This window comes from Phoca vitulina, unplaced genomic scaffold (assembly GCF_004348235.1).
Source record: "Phoca vitulina isolate PV1807 unplaced genomic scaffold, GSC_HSeal_1.0 scaffold7, whole genome shotgun sequence".
In the NCBI taxonomy this organism is placed as follows: Eukaryota; Metazoa; Chordata; class Mammalia; order Carnivora; family Phocidae; genus Phoca; species Phoca vitulina.
The window spans coordinates 62,051,687-62,069,690 of NW_022589710.1; the positions used below are offsets into that span (position 1 = coordinate 62,051,687).

Below are 18,004 nucleotides of genomic sequence, written 5' to 3' on the forward strand. Positions count from 1 at the left end.
TTGGGGTTTGCCCTGCCCTGCCCTGGCATAGCTGGTCCCAGACATGGGGGTGAGATGCTCCAAGTTCCAGGGGGTTGGCAAGGTGTATATGGAAGGGGAAGAAATGTGGGCAGCCGGCTGTCCCCGGCAGGGTGGATGCCTTGTTTCTAGAGCAGGGGCTCTGAAGACCTTGGCTGGGAGAGCACGAGTCAAGGTGGCCGCCATAGCGACCTAGTGAGGAAGACCCAGCAAGACGGGCAGCACCCCCCCAGGGTGGCACAGGCTCTGCCTCCTCCTTTGACCGTGGAGATGTGGCCGGTCCAGCGGGATCAATGGCCATGGTCACAGATGCACCGCAGAAGAAGGAAGAACATGAGATTGGAGCCTGGGGGCCTATACTTACATCCTGCCCTTTTGCTGATGTGCTCCAGGGCCTCTGGCCAATCTCTTCCCTTCTTGAGGCTGCTTCCTCACCTGGCTAATAGGGGCTTACCCAGATGGTTCCACTCAGATGTCCGTAGTATGTGGGGTGAATTCTCTGCGCAGGGTCCACCCAGAGTCTTAGAGAAGAAACCTCTATCCCTCCCACAGGAAGAGGCAGGCCGACAGATCCTGGCTGTGTTTGTCCCAAACCTCAGTAATATATGGCAAACGCATTTCCCCAGGCAGGGCTCTGGGGGTGTTCTTGTTGGTCAGTTGCTGTCACAAACCCAGATTTCCACTGGTGACTGGAGAGACAGGCTGTGGGCCACCTCCAGCATTGAGATGACTGATCCAGAGTTACAATGATCCAGGCTTTGTGTGACTTGGTCCCTGGCCCACATCATGCTACAGGTACAAGAATAGGTCATTGCGGGAACCCAGGAAATCAATATCCAGGGCAAGAGACAGACTACTTGCTTATGGTGGGAAAAGCTGTTGCAGAAGGAAGCTAGAGAGGGTGGGAAGGGGAGATTTTGAGGTTCTCTCCCCTGGCCTCTAAAATACAGCCCTGAGCTGGCCAGGACAACCTGGGACAACACTGGTAAAGGAAAGTCCCAGAGGAGGAAAGTGCTGAGCTCATCATACCAGCCCTGAGCTACACCGACAAGGCGCTGGAAATGCTACAGGACCCCGCGCCCCCCCATGCTCAGAGGAATGCAGACCCTCCTTTCCATCCCCTGGTTTGATTGGCTGAAAAGCAGCTACGTTACTGAAAATATTGGTCCATTTCCCCCTGCACCTGTTGAGAAGTTGAATTCTGTTTTTTAAAGTCCGGCCCAGGCTGACACTGTCATCTCTGCCCCTATAGAGGCAGGCGGGTGGGTGGATTCAAGTGGGTCAGGTGAAAGGGCCTGGGGTTATTGTGGCCCCAGCACTGCCCAGGGGCGTGAGAACATGAAGCCCGGGTGTGATGAAGGGGAGGAAAGGGGGGCCGTCACCCTCAGTTCAGCCTTGAGAGTGATGCTTCCATATTCTGACGAAGCCTGTCCCTCCCCAGCTCAGAAGCCCTCAGTGGCTCCCTCTTGCCTACAAGATAAAGCTCGCAGTCCTCTACCTGCAGTCAAGGCCCTCCCCACCTGGTCCCCACCTGCCTCTCCTGCCTTAGTCCCTCCTCCTGCACTTGTGTGTCCAGTGACTTCAGCCACAGAAATGTGCTGCTTCCCCAGGTTGTCCATACAGGCCCCCATTCCCCAGAGAGCCCCCTTCCCCACCTGTGAGAATCTCCCAGGATCGCCTATAAACGCCTCAGGCCCTCTCCAAGGTGGACTGTCATCCTACCATCAAATGTGGTTGGCGGACAGTAATCTCTGCTCTCCTAGCCCTGATTAGACAGAACACCTGGAAGGCAGGGCTCTGTTCACCCTGCATTCCCTTCACTCACCCCAGAACCTGGCCCCTGAGTTGATCATATGGTCTGGCGTGTGGCTGAGGCTCAACTGATATTTGGTGAATGAATGAAGGAATGAATGAATGAATGAAAAAGGCTATGCCCTGAGCAAGGTCCCCGAGCTGTTTGTTCTGCACCAGCCCCCTGACACATCCCTGGAATTGATTGGGTAAATATTTATGCCAACTCCTCAGATTTCTAAATGCCCTTTTGGAACATTAAACCCAGAAATCAATAAAAAAGACTCCATGCAGGACACCTTATTCCCCCCGAGTGGTGCCCGGGCTTCCTTCTCTTTTGCTGCTCTCCTATGGGGTTCCTTACTTGGGTGGCACTTGTTACACCACTTGAGAACCCACTTCTCAGGGACCAGCATTCAGCACTCCGAAGGGCTGAGTGGGTTTGTGGTTTCAGTAGCTCTCTTGCACGGGAAAAATGGAGGCTTTCTGTACTTTGCAGCAGGAGGGTGGGGGGGTGGGCAATAGGGAGCGCCATGAGCATCAGCGGTATGCTCTGGGGACCCCGGATGCCAGTGGAATGATGAGTTTGCCTGGCTCTCATAAGTGGGTGTGTGGAGATGCCTCATGGGCTCTCTCGGTTATTCATTCTGTCATTCAACAAATAGTTACTAGGCGGGGATTGGCCACTGGCTGGGAAACCAGGGGATCTCCCCAGTGGAGGGGATGGAAGGGGAGGCACTTGAAATCTGGATGGAAACAAGGAGGGATGCAGCCCCAGCTTCTCCACTAACCCTGTGCGGTGGGGCAGGCACTTCACCTCTCTGGATCTCAATGTCCACTCTCCACCCCATAAGTAGGCACAGAGCCCCCCCAGCAGCTGTAGCAGCAGAGAGGGGAGGGTGGACATGGGATCCCCTGAAGCTACAGACCTAGGAGCCCTTGGCTCTGACTCAGTGTGGCAGGTGAGGGGCAGGAAGGAGCCCGCTCCATCCCTGGCTGCCTGGGAAGGCGAGGGACCCTTCTCTGGGAAACGGCAGATCTAAGGCCGGTGGCTCCCATGTTCCCATACTCTGAGCAGCTGCAGGGAGCAAGGCATGGTGATGCGTGCTTCTAGGAGTTATCAAGAAGCCACAGAACACCCAAGTATAGAACCCAGACTTTGGAGCTGGAATGCCTGGGATCAAATCTGGCCGCCACCAATGACTGAGTGTATTAGCTTGTTAGGGTTGTCAGTACAAATCACCACAAACTGAGTGGTTTAACCAACAGAAATGTATTGTTCCAGAGTTCTGGAGGCTAGAAGTCCAAGATCAAGGTGTTGGCAGGGTGGTGGTTCTTTCTGAGGGCCGTGAGGGAGAATCTGTTCCAGGCCTCCCTCCCAGCTTCGGGTGGTTTGCTGGACATCCATGGAATTCTCTGTGTGTCTGTGTCTAGATTTCCCCTTTTTATAAGGACACAGGTCATAGGGGATTAAGGGTCCACTCCAGTGTGATTTCATCTTAACTAATTCCATCTGCAACGACCCTGTATTCAAATAAGGTCACCTTCTATGGTGGTGGGGGTCAGGACTTCAATCTAGGGGGACATAGCTTAACCCATAACAGTATGGGACACGGGGTATTCTGTGCCTCAGTTCCCTTATCTGTAAAATGGTGATGATACTACCTAGCGCGAAAGCCCATTTGGAGCATTGGATGAGTTATTATACATAGAGCACACATCTTTGGTGCCCCACAGATGTTAACCAGTCTCTCATTTCATCTTTTGTCACAACCTTGTCCTCTAGAGCAAGTCACAACTTCATATGCCACAGGTCACCTGAATAGGTAAAGTGGGCTGATAGTGTCGGGGTCCAGGCAGGTGGGTCAGTAATGGCCCCCATTTCATTAAAGGCATTTCTGCTCAACATTGTAGCACTCAGCGGACTGAGCAGAATCCACCTCTGCTCCGGGCGAAACTCACCTGTTGGGATGGTGTTCTCTGCTGCTCTTGGTGTTAATGGAAAAATAAATCTATTGTGATCTATATAGTCCTTTAAATTTCCATATTCTGGCCACTGACCCATCCTACCCTCTCACTGGGGCTGTTACGGATTTAAGTGTGTCGCCTCAGAATTCACATGTTGAAGTCCTAACCCCTAATGTGACTGTATTTAGAGATGGGGACTTTCGGGAAGGTAATTAAAGTTAGGTGAGTCATAAGGGCTGGGCTTTAATCCCACAGGAACGGTGTCCTTAAAAGAAAGAGATGCCAGAGCTGTGTCTCTCCCTCTCTCCCCTTATGCAAAAAGAGCCCATGGAGAAGGTGCCAACTACAAGCCAGGAAGGGAGATCTCACCAGAAACCAAATCTGACGTCACGTTGATCTTGGACTTCTAGCCTCCAGAAATGGGAGAAAATAAATTTCTGCTGTTTAAGTCCCCCAGTCTATGGTATTTTGTTATGGCAGCCCTAGCAGGCTAATACGCGGGGCACCATGCCCTGAGACCATCCCCACCCCCGAACCTTTCTCTTCGGAACTTACCCAGTCTCTGCCCCCTTCCTTCAGAGCCCTTTCTCAGCAGCAGTGGGGGGTCAGGGGTCACCACAGACTTTCCCCCAATTCTCAAGACATTCCTTATAACACAGGCTTAGAATGTAGTCCATGGGATGTCTCCAGGAACAATACACACAGCCGGAGAAGTCCTTCCTGTCTTGGTCAATTCCATCTTTCCCAAATACTTCCATCTGGAGCCCATTTTGGGGTATTACACTAGTTTCCTGTTCCTGCTATAACTAATTAATATAACTGTAGTGGCTTAAAACTACACACATTCATTCTTCTACACTTCTAAAGGCCCAAAGTCCAAAATCGGTCTCACTGGGTCAACATCAAGAAGTTTGCAGGGCTTCCTTCTGGAGATCCTTGCCCATCACACATCCTCGGCATCCCCACATCACACGGTCTTCTCCTGCTTCCACGATCACCTTGCCTTCTTCTGATTCTGATTTCCCACGGCCTTCACTTATAAGGACCCCTGTGATTACGTTTAGGACCCACCTGGGTAATCTGTGCTAGTCCCTCCATTTCAAGATCTTTAACTTAGTCCCATCTGCAAAGTCCCTTTTGTCATATAAGGGAACATTCACAGGTCCTGGGTATTAGGACGTGGCTATCTTTGGAGGGCACGTTATCTATCCCAGCACAAGTGTGTAATACGAACATAGTTTAGGAATCTCTAGGTTCTGAAAGGAAGGACTCTTGCTATGTCACATGGCACAATGGACAGAAGAGACCTAGCTTTCCCCTTGCTAATGCTTCTCCTTATGAGCTGTGTGCCTTTGGGCTGATTACCTAACCTCTCTCTGCTTCTACCTTCTCACTGATTCGATGGAGATACTAGTACTCACCTTCCCGCACATTGGGAGGGCAGGGAACACGAAGCAAGTCCTGGATGCCTGGTGGCTACTGTGTTTGCCTCTAGACTGAGGCTGAGTTCAGTCTCCTCCTGGTCTTAGAGGTGGTAGAAGGACCCTGTTTGCAAAACACCAAGATTGCTTCCCTTGGGCAATGCCTGGTCCCCTGTCTTCTCTGCCAACTCCACACCCCAGCTCACCCACATAAGTCTGGGTCATGGCCACACACAGGACATCTAATACCAGGGCATGGGGACCTTGGGAATGAAACAAGGGTTGAGCCAGCACCCTGCACCAGCATCTTGGAAATGCTCTTGAAATGATGGGGCTGAGTCCCAGAGCCCCCATTTCAAGGTTGGAAAGAGCAGTCCAGATGAGCCCACCGAAATCCTAGATACAGCCCTTTTCTAAGTAAAGAGCCCTGACCTTGAAGTTGGGGATCTGGGCACTTGGCCCCACGTTGTCCCTAATTTGATACATGACTCTGAAAAGTCCCTTCATCTTTCTGAGCCTCAACTCAGTTATTTGCACAGCCAGGGGACTGGATACAATGGTCCCTTCATCCAGCCGTGGTGACAGTCCCTCTGATTTCCACCAGACTCTCACTGTTATATGAATCCAGCAAACACATGGGGCTGCAGAGCTCTTGGGCTCACACCGCACTCCCCCAGATGTATAGCCAAGTGACTGCAGGAGACAATGGAATCAACCTGGAGAAAGGGAGGCTGGCCAGAGGGTGGTGTCCCTTTCTCCATGTCTGGAATGCCACAGCGGGTGGCCTCCCTGGGGAACCTGTGCCGTTGCAAGCAAACGGGGGTCTGGTGGGGCTGGCGGTGGGGCAGTGAGCGGGTGGCCCGGGTCAGAGCCCAGGTGGCTGTGCCAGCAGCCCGCCCATTGGCTAGAAGCCTGCCGGGACAGCACAGGGCAGGGCCGAGGGGGGGGGCGGAGTCAGGGCCCAACAAAGGTCAGTGGCAAATGCTGGTTCCGGTCCCAACACTCTGCTTTTCACTGAACACGAGGGACCGTGAGCTCTGCTGCGTGCACGCTTGGCCATGGGACAAAGTAAGTACAGGCATTGAAGGCGGACAGAGGGCCCACGGGCTTGAGGGCATATGGGGACAGTGAGGACGGGACACTGGGGTTATGGGATTTGGGGGGCTTCAAAGCTTTGGTGTTGTCCCAGAACGACCAGGAAAACTCCCCGCGGTGCTGGGGAAGGAGCCAGGGCCTTGGAGGCCGCAGAGACCCCCCTCCACCCCCCCCCCGGCTATGTGAACTTGGGCGCGACCCTCCATCTGGCTACACCTCAGTGTCCTTCTAGGTAAGAAGCAAATTATTACACCTCCCGCAGCTGTGAAGCTTCAGTACTTGGTAGCCCTCACCCAGGAGTGATTTTATCCCCGGGGCACATCTGGCAACTGCGGGAGACATTTGTAGTTGGCGCAGCTAGAGACAGGGCTGCACGGGCATCTAGTGAGTAAGAGGCCGGGGATGCCCTAACCCTACCCCCCAACAAGGCGCGGGACAGCCCCCGCAGCAAAGAACAGTGCGGAGGTGGAGATCCAAAGTAAGGTCGCGGGGACGCAGTGTCTGGTCCACAGGCAGTGCTCCGTAACCCAGAGCTTTTCTGTATTGTTCCGGTGCCTGCAATCTCGGAGCTTGAGAACTCAGGAGAAAGGATGGAATATCTCTCTTTCCCCAAGTGAGGGCCGCCCTGCCTGGAGGCTGTCACCCAGAGGGGTCACAGTGGCCGCTCGAGCTCCAGATGCTGCTTGGCAATTTGGTTTTTGTTTGTTTGTTTTGTTTTTAAAGATTTTACTTATTTATTTGAGAGTGAGAGAGTGCACAAGCAGGGGGAGAGGGAGAGGACGAAGCAGGCTTCCTGCGGAGCAGGGAGCCAGCCGGATGCGGGGCTCGATCCCAGGACCCCGGGATCATGACCTGAGCTGAAGGCAGACGTTTAACCGCCTGAGCCACCCAGGCGCCCCCAGGCGATTTGTTAAGTAAGCAAAATGTCGACATAAAAATGAGTGTACTTTCCAGTTTTTCTAAGGATGGGGCCCCTTGGCAAGAAATATGACAATGAAAGGGGGAGTTGCTCTCCTGGCCAATGTCCTAGGTCATGGATCAGGAAGCCACCGCATGAAGAATAAGGTGGTGGGCAGAGGGGGCCGGGAGCTGATGGATGTGTTGGTGTGGTGGTGGTTTCACGGGTGTACACAGTAAAGATGTATGTCAGTCGGACCTCAATAAAATGGTTTTTAAGAAAGAAAAGGGAAATGGAAGCCAAGCAGCTGGGCAGGAGTTGGCAAGCCCTGGGAGCCCAGCCTGACTCCACATCCCAGCATGGCGTCTAAAACCTCTGAGCACTTCATTCATTCATTCATTCATTCATTCCAAAAAGGGACGTGAGCACCAGCCCCCGACTGCAAATCTTGCAGGGAGAGCAGGGTCGGTGTGGGTCCTCTCTGTTAGGAGCACATGCTCCAGTCGGGAAGAGAGGCTGGAACCCGGAAGGCACCAGCAAATGCATGTGGGCTCACGCTCACATCACGGTGGAGCAGTGAGATTAACAATCAAGGGGCCCTTACAGAGCATAACAACATGGTGGGGGGGGCCAGGCACAGGCGAGGGACCCCGACACCCAAAGTGGCATTCAAGCGGGGGCCTGAGGCCTAGGGAGAAGCTGGATCTGCCCCCACACACCACGGGGGCGGCAATGGTCTTCTTGGGCAGGGGGCACTGTACCCCGGGGGGTGACTGAGGGAGATGCCTTCAGAATGGCTCTGGGGGCCGGAGGAGGAGGGGAGTGGGCCGGTGAAAGGGTCTCTACGAGGACATGGCAGGAGCAATGGGGAGAGGCAGGCCGATGTCAGAGACACTCTGGAGCTAGAAACCCACAAGCCTCGCTGATAGTCTGGAGGTGGGGAGGAAGATTAAGAAAGTTCCCTAGGCTACTGCTGCCAGGTAGCTCTCCTGGGTCTTTAGGATCCAGGGGAGGCTGGGATTTTGTCTTCCCCTCTCTGCCTGCACCCCAAGGCTCTACATCTCCTTTTGCAATCAGTGGATAGACCTTAGCCACACGCCTCCCCCAGCTGAGTCCAAAGTTGATCCGGTAGGACTTTGTCGCCTAACATTTGGAATAAACGAAGCAGATGTTGAGTCCATGGGTGGGGGGGCGGGGGGGATCAGTGGGAGGACTGCCTCAGCGCCTGCCCTTCCCCTGCCCACACCAGCCGGCTCAAGCCACTTTGGCCTGGGCTGCCAGATGAGCCTGAATGATCTGCTCTCCTCCCTCAGACCTGTGGGGGCCTATCTGCAGAAACGCTGGCATCAGGGGGCCCAGGAGAGGGTCAGCCGGGCCAGGGCCTGGAGCAGATTTGGCGTTAGCACAAAACTCTGCTCCAAGTTAGCACAAAACCCATTCAAAGCTGCGTATTTCCCCCAGAGGCCCAGGAGTGTGATGGCACAGGCTGGGCTTGAACCTGGGAAACCTGACCCGAGCACCCTAAGGCCTTCCCCTTCTCAGAAGCGATCTCTCTCACCCTCTGTTTCCTCCTCTGTACAGTGATGATGATACCGACTCCGCGTTGCTGTGGAGGGGTATAAAGGGGCTCATACAGGTGAACAGCTTGGGCAAGAGCCAGGGATACTCCCCAGGGCTACAGGAGAGGAGGAATGAGGTCTCAGAGCCATGAAAGGAAGACAAGGGGCCGTGTGTACACCAGTCACAGGAATCTGGACTTTAATCCCAGTTCTATCACTCCCTGGCTGGGACAAGCTGTACCATTTTGCTCAGCCTCAGTTTATCCATCTGTAAAATGGTCTCAATGATGCTTACTTTCGTTGACGGTTAAATGTAGTAATATTTGTAGAGTGTCTGGCTTTAATAAGAGATAGAGAGTGGGCCCAAATGGAGTGAGGGTTCTAGGTCCCAAACCTGCAGCCCAGGGGAGAGTGGATGAGGCTGGAGCCCCCTCTAAGGAGACCCCTGTCTCCCGCTGTCCAGGGAGACTCAGAGCATGCTGGGAAAGCGGCTCTGGCCCACCAGACCTCTGCTGTTTGGCCGGGTACGGGGGGCAGGGGTGGGGAGAAGGGTTACTGGCCACAGCACTGTGACAGACCTTGAGTTGTTTACGAACAAAATGAGGCCTTCAGAGGGGCACAGACTGGCCCAAGGCCACCAGGTTGGCTGCAGGGACAGGAGGCCAGAACTCTCCCTCCTGCCTGAGCCAACTGCCCCTGGGCTCCATCCAAGCAGGACACTCCCTCGGGGTCTGCAACTATTCTTTGAAAGCGTTTCTTTTACCAGCTCGGTGTTAATCTGTGATAATGGGGGGGTGGGGGTGGCAGTGTTGAGCTGAATGTGCTCAGCAGCATCCTGCTACATTGATGCTCTAACACGTTGCAGGAGGGACCATACCGTGCCGTAAAATGAACTAATTTAAAGGACACAGAGATTAAGCCACCCACCCATGTCCTTTAAAGACCTGCACTCTCAGGGTGCACACAGAAAGGGGGTGCCCGGACCCTGCGGCTTAACTATCTGCTGGCTGCCGAGGCAGGGGACACAAAGGCTGGGGGCTGTCGCAGGGAAGGAGGGCCAGGGATCCAGGGAAGCCAAATGGCGTGGCGGTTCAGTGCCTGGTCTCCGTGCGGCAGAACTGGGTCTGAGCCCAAGCCGTGCCCCACCAGCCAGTGACTCGGCCCCTCCGAGCTTTCGGTGAGCCCTCCGTAGATGGCGCTAGAAGCGGAACCTGCCTCTGAGGGTGGGTGTGAGGCTGACGGAGGGCGGTACGAGGAGACAGCGCAGTGCCCCACAGCAGGCCCGAGACGGCTGCAGCCGCTGTCTGGGGTCCTGGGTGGTGGGAGGTCTGCAGACACAACATTCTAAATGAGCCTCCTTTGTGAGCTCAGGTGCAGTGTGGAGTCCGGGGTGGGGGTGGGGGCTGCTCAGGTCCCTCGATTTTGCTCAAAGACAGGACGGCAGCCCAGGTCTGCCTGACCCCCAAGGTCACTGGAGCCCCCCCCCCCAACTACCCCGCCGCCGGCAGTGGGCCACTTTGCATGCCATGTCCAATGCAGCTGTTTGGGGCCCTTTGGGGTTGGGGTTTGTGGGGGTCAGGGGACCTGATGACGTGGTGTCCGCGGTGGAAGACCCAGCTGGAGGGAGTTCTCACCGTCAAGGGCTTTCCTCAGCAGACAGGTCGCCAGGCCCACACAAGAGCAAGGGTGCGATGAGAGCGCGTCCCCATGGCACAGCTGGGGAGCTGGGGGATCTCGGCGGGGCTTGGGCTGGAAGCTGCCACAGCCACCGCTGACCCCGCCACCACACCAGGTCTGCGCCGGGCCCTGCCACGACACTTGCCCTATGTCGACTGCTTAAAGCCCCCAGCCACGCGCTGGCACAGGTCCCGGCGTCACCTCCGCTGTACACGTGGGGGACGGTGGCACGGGGCGTGACTGGCTTGCCCCAAACCGCTCTCTTGTAGGAAGCAGCGGGGCCGAGCTTTGAACCCAGGAGGCTGGGCTGCAGAGTCTGGGCTGCTCACAGGTGGACCGTGAGCACAGGGGACTTTGGGAGGCCCGGGCACAGGAAGGGTGCTGGTTGGAGGGGAGGGGTCTAGGTAGGTGGACAGGAGGGAGGAAAGGGAGGAGGGGCTGAAGACCCCCCAGGGCCCACCCAGGAGACCCCCTCATCTGGGGGACGGAAGGAAGAAGAGATGTCTTGGCTCAGGCCGCCGTAACAAAGCATCACAGAACAGAAAATTGGTCTCGGCTCAAGGTGTCGGCAGGGCTGGTTCCTGGGCTCGCAGATGCTGGTCTCCTCCCTGGGTCCTCACATGCTCTTCCCTCTGTGCGTGTCTGGGTCCTAATCTCTTCTCACAAGGACACGGGCCAGACTGAATCAAGGCCCGCCTGTAGGACCTCATTTTGACTTCATTACCTTTTTAAAGAGCCTATCTCCAAATACAGTCACATTCTGAGGTGCTGGGGGTTAAGACCTCAACATAGGAGTTTGAGGGCCACAATTCAGCCATCATAGAATAAGAGGGAAGCTGGGGTGCTCACATTAAGAGGGCAGAATTTCCTCCCTGGGTTGGGGGGGAGGTGCCTCTGACGAGGCGCCAGGATGGCCCCAGGGTCTTAGCGCAGCGCCTCCCCCACCCCCGCCCCGGGGGAAGGAGAAAAGAACCAGTTGGCATCTGCGTGTTCATCAATGAATCTCTGGAGCCCGGCACCCTGCCTGCCATGTGGGAGATGCTCAATATATATTTGCTGAGTGAACAAGGATAGACCAGCAGTCTGAGGGGCCTGTGGGGGATAGTTGGTCTGAGTTCATAGAAGGACCACCAGGCCTTGCAAATGCTGCCCCCAGGGGTTGAAGTGACATTCAGAGGCCACTTGGGAAGCAGGCTTCTCATTCCCTGGGAACCTCAGAGATGCTGACCAGGCAGAAGGAGGAAAGCCCTGCACTCCCACCCCCCACCCCCCTGTGGCACGTACCCTGATGTGGTAGGACTCTTGCCCCAGTGGCCAGCCCCCACCTCGGGTCTGCATGCTCTGCCTTCTCCTAACTCTCCTGACCCTTAGATGCCCAAGTCCCCCACGTGTCTGTCCTCGAGCCCCCACGGCTCTCTTTAAACCCTCTCTCCCAACCGCACGGGCTCAACCTCTCCCTTAGATGCTGCACGTCGGGCGGTCACATCTCTGGGACGTGGGTCTTACCCACTTCCCCGCAGTCTCCTGGCTGGGGAGATGCACCAGCTGTGCACCCTCCCTGAGGACCCTGCCCACTTGCCTTTCAGGACGAGGAGCAGCCACAATGCAGGTCTGCCTCCTCCTGTGCCTGACGCTCCTCAGCCCGCTGGGCGCCAGCCTGCGCGGCCACCGCTCCCGAGAGGCAAAGAAGAGAGTCAAGGAGCTGCCCATGCTCAGCACGCGGGCCCCCGCCAGCAGGGACTTTGCCTTCGACCTCTACAGGGCCTTGGCTACAGCTGCCCCCGACCAGAACATCTTCTTCTCCCCTCTGAGCATCTCCACCACGCTGGCCATGCTGTCCCTGGGGGCGCGATCGCACACGAAGGTGCAGATCCTAGAAGGCCTGGGCCTTGGCCCCCAGGAGGGCTCGGAGGAGGAGCTCCACGACACCTTTCACCAGCTGCTGCGGGAGTTCGCCCAGCCCAGGAAGGACATCCAGCTGAGCCTTGGCAACGCCCTGTTCATCAGCCCCACGTTTCACCTCCAGGACACCTTCCTGAACGCCGCGAAGACGCTCTACCTGGCAGACGCCTTCCCCACAAACTTCATGGACCCCGCGGAGGCCCAGAAGCAGATCAATGATTACGTGGCAAAGCAAACGGAAGGCAAGATTGTGGACTTGGCTGAGGACCTGGATAGCACGGAGGTCATGGTTATGGTGAATTACATTTTCTTTAAAGGTAAGACCCCTGCGCGCAAGCCTGAACTTTCTCCTTTCTGCTGCTTTTGTCAAAAGAGCACCCAATGCCCACACACATAAAGGGGTGGGGGTAGATTTAGTCCCTTCTGGTGCCTGTTGACAGATGGAGGCCAACAAGCAGCTGAGGGTAAGACAGAGGCATCTTCCTATAGGGTAAGGGGATGTCAGTGACCCCGGACTGCTGTGTCCCCCACCAGGGAAGAGCTGGGTCCTGTCCATGGGCCCTGGGGTCATAGCTTACACACTAGATCTAAAGCACAAGATCGCCATGGCCACCGTACCACCACTCGGGGCAGGATTGCGGGTCTTAGAAGGACCTTGGAGGGCCTGCCCTTGCCCCCACCTCCTTGCCCCCATGCCCTCCTAGGGGCTGTTTCCTCAGTGGAGAAATCCTTTGACAAGCACCTGTCCCTCTGGAGAGTTCTCCCCCTCTCCCACAACAGCGGATCTCTCCACATTCAGCTCCTTGACGTTTCTGGTGGATACCCCTACTCATCTTGGCTCTCATGAGAGCTTCTCCTTCTAGATGCTGAGCCCCTCGGTGCCTGTATGGGGCCTGGCTGAAGATGGGAAGACAGGGGTGAATAAAGGAGGGGAGGGAGGGAGGAAAGAGGAAAAAGTTAGCTTGTTAACCACCTCCCCCCTTCCTAGGAGTGCAGATGGCAAGCAATCCAGCTTGGAATCCAAGATTTATTATCCCCCAGGGCAGGGCTCTCTCTAGGACACCAGGCTGCGCGGGACAACTGGATAGCACAGACATAAGCTACGAGGGGCACTGGGGTGGGTTCCGAATCTGATGACTACCAAGAAGATGGAAAGAACTACTTGTATCTCATTGATGTAGAAATGCAGCAGGAATCAGACGGAGCAGGAAGCATAACTGAGGGCTTTTCAGTAAGAAGAATCCTGTATGTCCAGGAACCTTACAAACCTCTCTCCCAAACTTAGATCAAAATCCAAAAATGGGAAAAGAGTGAACAACAGAATAACTCCCCCAGGTGTAGTGTCGATTTGTCAGCCATCCATACCCTTGACCCTCTTCCCGAGCATATTTGACCTTGAGTAACACCAGAGAATCAAACAAACACCATTGACGGTTGAGGGCCTCCAAAGACATGAAAAGCATCCTCCTTGCTTTGCCCATGTCAAAGGAAAAGGCCCACAGAAAGTTCAGGCACGTCCCCGAAGTTATAAAAAGGCTCACCTTTCTATTCCAGGGGTTCTGTGGTCCCTGCCACCAAGGAGACTGTGCCAGGGAAGATGAGCTCTGTTTGATGGGTTTACTGTCTCGACACTGTTCGTTTGCAGCTCAGAATTTCTAATGTCTTTTCCATTTTGGTATTTAGCTAAGTGGGAGACAAGCTTCGACCACAAAAGCACCCGAAAGCAGGATTTCCATGTGACTTCAGAGACGGTGGTGCGGGTGCCCATGATGAAACGGGAAGACCATTATTATTACTTCCTGGACCGAAACCTCTCTTGCAAGGTGGTGGGCGTCCCCTACCAAGGGAATGCCACCGCTTTCTTCATTCTCCCCAGTGAGGGCAGGATGGGACGGCTGGAGAACGGACTGAACGAGGAAACACTGAGGAAGTGGCTCAAGATGTTCACAAAGAGGTATTCTGCAGGTGACGTGGGGCCAGCCTGGCCCCGCATACCCCCAGGGAGACACAGCAGTGGTGGGAGGGTCTCACCCAGCCCAGGAGCGGCCTCCAAACCCAGAGCCATCGAGAGAGGTCCCAGCCCCCAGGGCCTGGCTTAGCTGGAGGGAGCCATCAGAGTGGAGTGGGCAGGGACCTCTGGGGACAGCCCAGGTCCAAGTCCAGAGTGGGGTGGGCTCTGGACAAGGGGCGGGAGGATCATTACAAAGCCGAGGGGAGATAGCAGGGGTATGAGCTCAGTGAGCTGATGCTCTAGGGAGACTCTAAGAAAAGTTCTGTCCTCTTTCCAGGCAGCTTGAGCTCTACCTTCCCAAGTTCTCCATCGAGGGCTCTTACCGGCTGAAGGAGGTCCTCCCCACGCTGGGCATCAGTGATGTCTTCACCTCCCATGCTGACTTGACTGGCATCACCAACCACTCCAGCATCCAGGTGTCTGAGGTGAGCTCGGAAGCTCCTGAGCCCCTGTTTTCAGAGCTTTCTGTTCTCTTCTGTTCTATTCTCTTCTACCCCACTCCACTCCGCTCTTTTCATTCCATTCCATTCCACGTTCCACATTCTCTCTCTCTCCTCTTTTCCCTCAAGAAGCAAAGATACCACTTTGTGTCTTATCCCATGTGCAGTGGGAAACCATATCCAGCACTGTGTCTTAGGAGGGTCTCTCATTAAGCAATCAAAGCTAAGAATTAGGGGCTCGCTCCTTCACTCACTAGCTGCGTGACCTCCAACAATTACTTGCCCTCTCTGAGCCTCCTTTCTCTCTATAAAACTGGAGAGTCACAGCGCTGCTGCGAGACGCCGTGAGAATTCAATGGAAGGCAAGGCACGGTCACCTCCCGGCGCAGATCCTGGTGCGTGGTAGCTGCACGGCTGTGTCATTTGCAACCGGCTTGGTGGCGAAGTTGCACAGAGACTTGGACAGGGATGCCGCAGGCAAAAGCTCTGCCAGCTCCTGGGATGGCATCTCCCAGCTCCTGGTGGCTCGGTGACACCTGATGTCTCCTCTGCAGATGGTGCACAAGGCCGTGGTGGAGGTGGACGAGTCGGGGACCAAAGCGGCTGCAGCCACAGAGGCCATCTTCATGTTCAAGTCGGCCCCAATGAGCTCTCAAAGGGTCATGTTCAACAGGCCTTTTATGATGCTTATTGTGGAGAATTCCACCAACATCCTCTTCCTTGGCAAAGTGACCCACCCCTGAGGTCGGGGTTTCTCCTGAAAGGCCACAGGCCTCTGGAGTGGAAGCTGAAGGTGCACTGTGGCATCTCTCTGCTGGGAGCTGGTGATTTACACAGGTTTCGTGGACTAATGAGGCTTTTACAAGTAATAATAGTCACAGTATTGATATACTAATGATTGTTTCTTCTCACACAACTGCATGACGTGGACACCTTGAAGCACCTTCAAGAGCATTTGGTTTTGCCCTCACCCTTCATCAGTGGAGTCTAACACTGAGGCCCAGAGAGGTTGGTTGACTTGCCCAAGGTCACACGGCATGTTAGTGGTAGACAGAAGCCCAGAATCCAGGCCCCCGACGCCCAGTCCAGTGCCACAGAGCTCTGTAGGAGGATTGTTCTGGTAGACATTTCTACCGAGAAATGTATTTCCAAGCTGAGTCCTCCTCTTTCCAGCAATACCAGCCATCAGTTCATCATGGTGTGGAAAGAACACTGAAATGGGAGTCTGGAATGGGGCTTCTGTCCCAGCTAACCAACTGCGGGACATTGGGGTAATGCTGTCCCTCTCTGGACCTCCATTTCCCCCTCGCATACAATGAAGGGTCAGGTGAAGGGTGGAAGGCTCCTCGACATTATATAAGGAAGCTGAGGTGTTCCCTGCCAGTCACAGTAGATTTTAACACATTCCAGTGCTACTTGTCCTTGAAGAAAAGCAAGTGGACAGCAGGGTGGAAATGGCCCATCACAGCATCGAACCATCCTGTGGCTTCAGTTACAACCTCCCGGCGTTGGCTGGGGGCAGGAGCACAGAGACCTGTGGCAAATACTACAGTATCTTTTGAAGACATTGATGACTAACTGTGACTTTTAGTGTCGACAGTAACAATAAAACACTCTGCAAACACTGCGTGTCATTGTCCTTACGGAAATAATGCTGGGAATGGCGACATTAATAGCTTACCATGTGGCAGGCTTGGTGCTAGGCGCTTTACCTGGATGGCTGCATTTATCTGCTGGGAGGCAGGTACGCTGTTGTCCCCATTTTACAGATGGGGAAGGCTAGGCTTGCAGAGAGCGGGCTGCTTATCCAGCCACACAGCTTCTAAGGGGTGGAGGCAGGATTTGACCCTGGGCGTGTGGCCCCCAGACCCACATTTTCAGCCCTGTGCTCTGCTGCAGGGAAGACATGACTAAGAACCAGAAGGCTGGGTCAGGTGCCTCTCGGCCATCCACTCCCCTGTGATGCAGGTAAGCTGAATCTCTCTCCTCTTTTATGAAAGCCACTACAGACGGTTCCTCATCTATCAAATGAATGGGATCGGACACTTTGAAGAATCAACGAGTGAGCGAATGAGTCCTTCACTCAAATTGTCCCCTAATTAGCTGCCCCCTTAAATCTGAGCGCTTGCCCCCACCCTGCATGACGACCCTAGCTTGCTCCCCAATAAGGCTGCTCCTACCGCTCTGATCCCAGACTCTGCACTGTGTTGCAAAAGGATGCCCCCTCAATTAAACAAGGTCAGAACCCCAAGCTTTGGCCACACCCCAAAGTACTGAACACCTACTTTGGACCAGCCCTTGGGGACACCTTGCATCTGTCATCTCCTGAATCCCTCAACACAGGATGTCAGTGTACCCATTTCACAGAGGGGACGTGAGTGCTTGCCCAGAGGCTGAGGCCAGTGAGAGGCTCAGGCTCCAGGACCCGGATGGCACCCATGTTGGCATGTGGCCGGGCAGATGGCTGCGACTGGATGGGGACAGCTCGTCTGCGTCTGTGCTTTCAGCTCAGGACAGCGTTTCAGGATTGGGCCTCCTCGTGGGGCCACATCAGCTCCCGTGTGTCTCTCCCTTGCGAAATGCCTCTTCTGCCTTGGCAGATATTTCTCTCACTGTTTGCTCAGCCAGTCCAAGGTCAGGGGGAGGCCCCGTCCGTGTGATGTGTGTCAGGCCAAGGTCCAGCATTGTCTGAAGGTCACTGGGCACGTGGTCACAAAACAGCTACCATGTGTGAGGTCGGGATGGGCTCTGGGGTGCCTCATGTCATACCCTGAAGCTCCTGCTGGGTGTCATTGCAGGCCACGCAGCTCAATTGTCACACAATCCTGGGATGGACGAAATGATACAGCACCTGGGAGAGAGAGATCAGGAAAGCTTTCTCAGAAGAGGTGGTACCTAGCTGGTCTAAGGAGTAAGTAAGCCTTCAACAGACAGCAGGTTTGGGAACAGGGAAGGGACTCCAGCGGAGGGAAGGGCTGGAGAATGGTGTTGAGCGAGCTGTACTGTGCGGGAACCATGGAGACTTCATTCCGGGCCAGTATAGGGCACGTGAAGGAGAGCAAAGGGGATGAGGTTCCCACGCTGCCATCTGGGACAGGGACGCTGAACGTGAGGCTGGTGTTCGTTCTCTTTCTTCCCAATTTTAGGGTGGTTTGGTCATCTGCATTACACCCTGAGCACCCCCTGGACCCCTTGTGTCCCTCACTCTCCCATTGGCACAAGAG

The 18,004-nt window shown here is 55.0% G+C and overlaps 1 protein-coding gene across 1 annotated transcript; it reads left to right on the forward strand.

The window, feature by feature from the left end:
• The first annotated feature begins 6,181 nt into the window (after window positions 1-6,181).
• On the forward strand, window positions 6,182-16,405 carry SERPINA5 (serpin family A member 5). Its single transcript, XM_032404650.1, has 5 exons — window positions 6,182-6,266; window positions 12,014-12,646; window positions 14,013-14,283; window positions 14,618-14,765; window positions 15,335-16,405. The coding sequence occupies exons 1-5, from the start codon at window positions 6,257-6,259 to the stop codon at window positions 15,521-15,523; spliced, it is 1,251 nt and encodes a 416-aa protein (XP_032260541.1). The 5' UTR covers window positions 6,182-6,256; the 3' UTR covers window positions 15,524-16,405.
• Window positions 16,406-18,004: the final 1,599 nt, after the last annotated feature.